The 9,188-nt window shown below is 22.4% G+C and overlaps 1 protein-coding gene across 1 annotated transcript; it reads right to left on the bottom strand.

The window, feature by feature from the left end:
* Positions 1–4,837: 4,837 nt before the first annotated feature.
* Positions 4,838–7,335, bottom strand: LOC122856499. The gene is made up of 5 exons (XM_044158174.1): positions 7,314–7,335; positions 5,908–6,066; positions 5,584–5,837; positions 5,142–5,499; positions 4,838–5,082 (listed from the first exon to the last, which is right to left on the bottom strand). Exons 1-5 carry the CDS (start codon positions 7,333–7,335, stop codon positions 4,838–4,840), a joined length of 1,038 nt encoding a protein of 345 aa, XP_044014109.1.
* Positions 7,336–9,188: the final 1,853 nt, after the last annotated feature.

The raw sequence follows: 9,188 nt of genomic DNA, 5'->3' as shown, positions 1-9,188 counted from the left end.
TCAAAAAAAAAAAAACATTATTATTATTATTAAATATGATAAATATATTTTATTTATTTTATATTTTCAAATTTATCATAGAGTTATAACATACATGTACAAAATTACTTTCCTTTCTCGTCGATACAGGAGGCTTTTCCTCCCTCAACATCATCATGTAATATCATTATGATCCATGTGATTACGTGACACGTGCATGTGCCTATAATATACGTGACTATTTATACATTTCAAAGTGCAAAGGGTTACAGCACATTAGTGACAAATAAAAAGGAATTTTATCAAATTATATTATTCTGATTTGCACAACTCATCAAAAATAATAAAAATAATAATAATAATTTTTTTTATAAAATATTCATAAATAAAAAATAAAAAAAACAATCAACAAATGTGTATATATTTATATGTGTTTGTTAAATTTTTTTTATTTATTACTTTTGCAAGTGGAATATGCTACAAACACGTTGCTTGTTTGATCGAACGAATTCGATAATAGCAAGTGCATCACGTTTCAACCCCAACAAAAAATGAAAAATAAAATATTATACTGTAGATGAAATAAAATACATGAAATTTCATGTCACGTATGTGTCTAATATTCATTATTCATATCTGAATGTATTTTTAATAATCTCTAATTTTTTTTATTTTATTTTTTATTCCATATTGTTATAAAAAAATTAAATTGATGATAAATATTATGAAAATATTTTATCTTTTGAATTTTTTAAATAATCAATAACAAAATTATGTTAATTTTTTGTAAATTAATAGGTGAAATTCATGTGATTGTCATGATGATTAAGTTGAAGTAGATATCAAAAAGACATTTGATGATAATGATAATAATGATGATGAATACGAGAGGATATGTCGAAAGCACTTGTAATATAACACACTTGATCATTCTCAATGACATCAACCATACGTGTTGAATCGATAAATATATTTTCACCAATTGTCAATTTTCTTTTTTTTCTTTCAATTATTATATCACAATAACACTATAATAATTTGGTGATTATTTTCAATAAAAACCACATTGAATTCTACAATAAAAAATATATAAACGATCACGGTTCAAATAAAATATTCGGCTTATGAAATAATTTGTTTTTCTTTTTATTAATAACATAATAATAATAGTTGTCGTGGTGGTATATAATAAATAATATCAGAATTGATCATAAATAAAATATGAAAAAATAAAAAAGGGGTTTACACGATGCTGAAAATTCATAACGTCATAGTTATCATTATCATAATCATTATCATAATCATCATGATGGCATCAGCTTGGTGAATTTTCAGCATCCTCATTTATAGTTTGTACATGTAGTCACACATTTCGATCAACGATTACACTCCAGTCTAATTGAATTATGCTTGCGTGATCAAATCACTTTCATCCTTAATGCAACTCATTTATTATTATTATTAATATTATTAATATTAAGCATATTTTATTTATATTTCACTTGGTATAAAATTTTATTTTAGTATTTATTTTTAATAAAATATATGTTTGTATTTTTGTGTCTTGAAAATATGCTTTCACGATGATAACATTGGCAAAATGTGACCTACTCATACATTCGTTATTTCATATAGTTATCATCATTTATAAACATATAAATTTTGATGTAGCTAGCAGCTGGGTTTAAGCGAAGGATTTTACAAAGCTTTTACAAATAAAATTATAAAAAAACATTTGAATATTGGTGTGAGTTGGTGGGTTGGTGTGTATAAATAAAAAATAAAAAAATTGTACATATAGAGTATGTATGAAAATTGTGGAGAAGGACAGGTTTAGCTTGAAACCCGACTTGAATAACAAATAACTCTGGAGCTTTAAAATTTTAGAATTTTTTAAAAAAAAATAATAATTTTGTCGTTATAATAAATAGTATTTTTTAATGTTGGATATAAATAAAGTACAAGGTGCTGACTATTTCATGAGGTCGTTGATTTTTTATACACAAAGTTATTTTTTTTTTAAATATATTGTTATTTTTTTTTTTTTATTATAAATTTTCAATTGAGGATAATTAGTATGACAGTTTTTACAAACAATAATTTGTTATATTTTTTTTTTTTAAAAGGTTGAAAAAATATTTCAAAGGTTTAATTTAAAAAATAAAGATGAATTCAGTATTTTTTTTACTTTTCAATATTAAATTCCATTGAAATTCGGTTGAAATAAGTGCTTGAGGTTTTTCATTCTTCGTTTTTGTTATTTTTTTTTTTCAACTGAAATTACTCAGTCATATATATAATATAATAAAAAAAATTTATTATTTGAAAAAGTAATTTTTGAAAGGATTCACATATTTTTACATGTAAAATTTTAAAAATTACATATTGTAAAGCATGAAAATCATGTTAATTGAAATTTATTTTTTTATTTTTTTTTTTTATAACTTCATCAAGTTTCTTTCTAAAAAGCCCGAGGCACTGAATAAACATTAGTGGGCGTGTTGAATCGAGCGATGATAGAAAATAGAAATGAATGAGTCTCTATGTTACTATTTTATTTATTTAAAATATGTCACAGAGAAAAGGAAAATTTAACTTGTAGCTTTTCACTAAATTGAAGCTTTTAATCCTTTGAAAAACTGTATATTTAAATAAGGTAAAATATAAATAATAAATTATAAATTGATAAATAAAAAAACAGATAACAAATCATTAGCGAAAAAAATTATGTAAAAATATAGAGTACAGTTATCAAGATAACAGACAATGTGATTTGAATTTCATGAAACTTTCTTCTTGACATAACCACAAGATTCTCACTCTTACCAATTAACGCGATTGCGATTTAACGATAACGATCACTTCACAAATAACTATCCTATCAAAAAATAGAAAAAAAATCCTTCAATTAATTTAATTAAAACCATCTTTCATATCGTCTTTAATTAGAAAATATAAATTGAAAATAAGATTAAATAAAAAAGCTCAATCTATTATATAAATTGTAAATAAATTTTTATTTTCAATTCAATTTTGATAAATGATGAGATTATTATCTATAAAGAGAGACAGAAGTTTGTTAACGATCAGCTTCAAAAGAGTTTAACAAATAATAAATAAAAAAAAAACTTACTCAAAGAAATACATTTTGTATTTTTTTTTTTTTTTGTGTGTGTTAACAAATAATAAAATAAAAGAAATACATACTCAGCAAATAGATTAAAAATAAATAAATAAAAACCAGAAGCATTGAAATTAATTGAATATAAATTTCAATAAAATAATAACTGTCAATTTTTATACAATAGATGTTTAAAAATATTTCATAATGACAAAATAAAAAACAGTGGCAATGACAAGATACATATCCTCCTCAAGGTAAAATTATAAAAATCCCACGTTTCAAATATTGAATATAAATTTAAAAAATAAAAAGGTGATGAGTTTTAAAAGTTGATCTTTTATATCATCCTTGTAAAAAAAAAAAAAAAATAAACCAAGTTGTTATTAATGATGTTTAAAGACATTGCCAAAGGCATCAGTTTTTTTTTTTTTTCTTTGCAATTTATTTTATTTATTTTATTTATTTTATTTATTTTATTCTTTATGATTAGAACTATGAAAAACCATTGAATATAGAATGAAAAAAAAAAAAAAAGAATTATATTTATTTTTCATCGGTTACGAGTCAAAGGATGTTTAAGAGCATGCTCATTGGGTATGAAGAAATTTCGTATAGCATATTGAAAAATAGCATGGCGAATTTATATTGGTTATTCATAAATATAATCGAAAGTTGCATGATCATATATTGAAAACAATGTCAATATAAATTTCCATCATGTTATTTTATTATTTCTCGTAAACGTTTTTATTATCAAAATATAATCTCAATAAAAAATTTTGTTTAAAGCATGTATGTATCGTCAATACAAAGGTATATTTATTGAATATTTTCTTTTTAATTTAATTTATTTATTTATATTCATTAAATTACTTGGCACATCGTCTGTCAACATAAACAAGAATTTTTACAAATAAAAATATAGATTTTAGATTATAAAGAAAATTAAATATGGATTTATTTATTAACGTGTTGATAAATATATAGAGTTGATTTTATTGCAAATACAATCTGTTTAAATGTCGATACAACGAGTTTTAAATTAAAATTCGTGATTTTTTTTTTTAATTTAGAATTTTTATCTTGTAGAATTTGTCTTTTTTTATTTTTGTTTATACGAGATGAGGTTTATTTATTTTTTTGCTTAGATTTATAAAATATTTATATTATTACATCATAAACAATAATTTATTTATTTTTTTTTTCTACGCTCATTATATTCAACAATCTAAGCTTTTATTGATAAACTAAAAAAATAAATTATTTTATATTACATTTGTTTAGGTAGCTTGTTATCACATTTTGAAACAAATAAGTTTCTAAAATTCTATTCATCACTCCTTAGATAAAAATAAACAATTTCTAAAAAAATAATTTTATATCAAACTATTACTAAATAATTCAACTAAATTTGGTCCAATATATCACATTTTTTAAACCTATACAATTGACCATTCCATTAACGCCTCTCAATAATTTTTTATCTTTTAGTTTATTAATTAAATAATGTTAAACTCTATAGAAATTTATTTTCAATCAATTTAAAATTCATAAATAAAAAAAAAAAAATTAGAAATAATTGTTTATCTAATTAATCAATTTAATATAATTAATATTCTACTGTTAAATATTTATATATTTATATATCTTCTCTTGCAATTTTCTTTATCACAGAGAAATTTGGTTCAAAAAATTCCACTAAATATTTATTTTCACTTGATTTTATTTTGGCAATTAATTGTAATGTTTCATGTAGTGTTGAACAATGTCATTTATTCTGTGAGCTTTTAATGGTCTTATTGGTGGTTGCCAATGTCCCATTTCTTGCATTTGTTCAGCTGTTATTGTATCAAGATCAAGTATATCCTCACCTTCAGCAAGTATTGCATTGACCAACCAAAAACTTGTGAAAAGTCCATACAATGAATTTTTATTCAACTCTTCTTTAAACCAATCAATAGTAATATTATTCAAATGTTCTTTATGAAAATTTAATTTAATCAATTCACTTTTTAATTTATTAAAATAAATGTTAATTTGACATCTTCAATACATCCATTTTTATTATTTTTAAATAATAAATTATTTATCCATGAATCACCATGTGTTATAACATCATATTTATTTTGACCTTGTTTTACCAAATTACTCATTATACTGAATGTTTTATTTTCAAATTTTTTAAGCAAATTTATACCATTATTTATGGCATCTGATTGTTCCAATGATTCCAAATGTTTTATTGCTGTTGTCAAGCTTATTTCTAGTGATGTACCCATACTCGGTTTATCATCAAGTGGAAATACTGCCTCTGATAGTGGTGATAATAATTCATTGAATAATTTGTTATCTTTAAATTTCAAGTTCAATGAGCGTGCATGTAGTGTTGCTAATTTCTAGGCATAATAAAAAATAATATATTTAATACAAAAAAAAAAATTAATTAATATATAATTTTTTATAATTAATATTGTACTGACCTCAACAAGTGCTGTGCAATGTTGTAAATCAAGTAAATCAAGTCTTGGCTTAATAATATAACCTTGAGATTTAAGATCTTCCATGATTATTTCATTTTTATCAGCAAATATACATTTTGGTCCAATATCACCCAAATAAGGCAATATTTTATTATAAACATGTGCCTCATTTAAAAATACTTCATCATTTCTCATTGCTGCTGCAAATACTCTATGATGCGGTAAATATTTTGTCATAAATATACCACTGTAAGCTAAAATATAATTTTTATATTTATTTATTTTTTTTTAAATAATATTTTTTATGTTTTTTGATTTACTAACGTTCGCCATTTCCACGTTTTCCATTGACAACTGTTTTTAGAACAACTGACAAGTAGTTGTCACCGACTTTACTACCAGCTGTTTCTTCGGCATCAAATACTTCCAATTTAGTATCATTCTCAACATTACGAAGTATCGTTTGAAAGTGTTCTTTATGCTCTACAAGGTCACACAATACATTATCAATTAACCATTGCTCACATCTTTTTTTTTTTTTTTTTATTTACAAGAAAAAACTATGCATGACGTCACCGTTGCATTACTGATTTTACTTTTTTTTTTTTTTATTCTTAGAATAAAATCAAGCACTTGTACTTGTAATAAGTGTAATTAAAAAATTCATTTTTAAACATAAAGAAAATTTAAAAATAATAACATTTTAAATCAATGCACATGATAAAAATTTTACAATTTGATAATAGTTATTAAATAATATTAATAATTTATTTAAAAAAAAAAAATTAATTAATATAACCCAATTTTTTCAAAAGAAAAATATAAAATTAATTTTAAAAAAAATTTAATAAAATTTTTACATGACCTTCAATGAAAATGTATATAAATAGATAATGTTCTATTTTATTTTTGATTTAATAATTTGTTGAAAAGAAAAAAAGGAATGATCTCAATTAGCAAAATTAAAATGAACTAGGTTTTTTGTCATTTAAGAATATTTATATAAATAAAGAGAGTTATATTAATTTGACATGATAAAAGTAATACACTTGTAATAAATATTACATGTATATATATATATTAAATATTAATTGTAATAATTTGTAAAGCGTGAATGATAGTAGCATATGAATAGTGCAATTTAGCGCCAGTTGGCAATGGCCGCAATACCTAGTGACACACCTATATAAATAGAAACAGCCGTATGTTTAAAGGCCTTGCTTACGGAAATGAGTGTCATATGCATGTGTGTTATTTTTTCAGTCAATAAAATAGCAAAATAGCTAAAATTTTGAATTAAAAAAATAAAACCTCGACATGTCTAGCTGTAAAATTTAATAAAAAAAAGCACAAATTTCAGTATAAATAAGCATTGAAAATGAAAAAAAAAAACGCACAAAATTGCAATTAATGAGTTTTCTTTTTCTTTTTTATTCAAAAAAAAATAACATACAAATGAATGGTTTAATTTTTATAATTAAAATATGAAAAATTAAATTAAAAATTGTTTTTTTTTTTTTTTAAATTAAATAACAATTATTTATTTTGAAAATATAAAATGAAAATTAATGTTCATTATAATGTCAATTAAAAAATATTAAAATATATTGATTTTTTAAAATAAATGAATTGATGATTTTAAAATAAATTAATAAATAAAGGCATGATCGATAATAAGCTGGTGAAAATTTGATACATGAATAAAAAATTTTTTGTTGTCACGTGGGTACCTGACACACTTCGACGTTCCATATTCAACGAAGTGCACTAGGCCTAGGCCAGCGTTGTACTATTCTGATAAAACTATGCGATTGCATTTATTAAGTATCGTGAGCAATGTATACAGAAGTGCAAATGATAAATACACATTATTTCTATGTACATGCACAACACATTTATTCAGTTAAACTTATTGAGAGAGTGAGAAAAACTGTGTGCATACCTGTGGGAGAGATATAATAATTATCGCATTGCTATTTTTTCAAAATTAAAACAAAAAAAAAAAAAATAATCACAAGTAATTATCAATCAAATAATGACACGTGTTTCAACTTATGTATTCAATTTTATCTCGGAAGTAATTTTCAAGGACAATTTATTATTTGAAATAGAAAAAAAAAAAAAAAATCAAACGTCATGGAAAAAATATCAGATGAAAATTCACAAATGACAGATTATAAATTACTATGACTAGGAAATATTAATACTTACATATTAGCTATATTATTCCATCTTCAAAAGTCTATATTTTTAAAATTTTTTTTCATATCAAACAATTACTAAAATGAAAATTAATTAATTGTAAAAAAATTCTCGATGTTATAAAAAATAATAATTTTTTTATTATTTCAATCACACAATTGATTTGACCATGAATGACTAATGATGATATTCAATGATCATCTAATGATTTGTGATATGAGTTAAAAACCCACATGAGCTATAACCCACACAAACATCTATGATAAATTATAAAATATGTACATTGTTTTGTCGATATTTGTAAACATTGTATTTTGCATAATATTTTTTCTATTTTTTTTAAACTACTTATCTGTTTATGTATTTTTTTTTTTCCTCTGTTATTAAACTAGTTGTGTAATATTGCATGTATATCGCAATTTTGTTATCAATTTATATTTTTTTTTTTCAAGATAAAAGTAATAATTTTTAAAATGATAAATTTGCTATTTCAACCTTGAGATATAGAAGTGTTGTTATCAGACAAGGCTATTGTAGTTAATATTTATTTTTTCAAAAATTATTAATTAAGCCATTTTGATATTTTTTATATTGTTGTTAACAATCGTGATATTAACACGGTCAAGTGGATATAAGGACACGGCATCATAAGAGGTTAATGTTGATTAATAGATTCAGCGTGATCTTATCCACCCAGTACATCATCTTGCTTTAAAAATATGTTGTAACGTATAATTGGGTAGTTGTTAATACAAGCAATAGTAAAAGGCGATTTCCACGACGATTATTATAATTTTTTTTTTTTTTATTTTAAATTAAATAGACAAGATAAGTTGTTGATTATCAAATCCATATGAATATTATAAACAGATAAGAAAAATTAAAAATATAAAATTATAATGATAATTTTACATATTGCAGCATGATAATGTTGAATTGTCATCTAATTGTGCTGCATGTAAATGCATCAGCATAATTTGGTTAAAGTTCAACGATTGAGAAAATATATGGCAACAATAATTTTATTTATTTTTAAATAAATAAAATATTATAAAATAATAAAAAATTTTTTTTTTATATTTAAACTTTTATTGTAATGATCTAAAATATTAGTTTTAAAAAAAAATAAAAAATAATATGCTTGTATTTATCCGTGATTTCGTGATGGGCGTATCAGATAATATCTTGAATCGTCCTGGGCAATGGGGCTCGTTTACACAGACGAGACTCTTGACGAGAGAGCTATTCTCCTCGACTACTCGTGAGCCACTCCTGGCAAAACTTCATACTGAATAATGCCGTTGGATAAAACTAAAGAAAAAAAAAATAATAATATTTTATATATATAATAATAGAGCAGTAGTATACAATTACCCCTAGAAATATTATTCAAATATTTATAA

This window comes from Aphidius gifuensis, linkage group LG5 (assembly GCF_014905175.1).
Source record: "Aphidius gifuensis isolate YNYX2018 linkage group LG5, ASM1490517v1, whole genome shotgun sequence".
Taxonomy (NCBI): domain Eukaryota; kingdom Metazoa; phylum Arthropoda; class Insecta; order Hymenoptera; family Braconidae; genus Aphidius; species Aphidius gifuensis.
The sequence above is the reverse complement of the archived record's forward strand: the minus strand, read 5'-3'. Positions and strand labels throughout refer to the sequence as shown.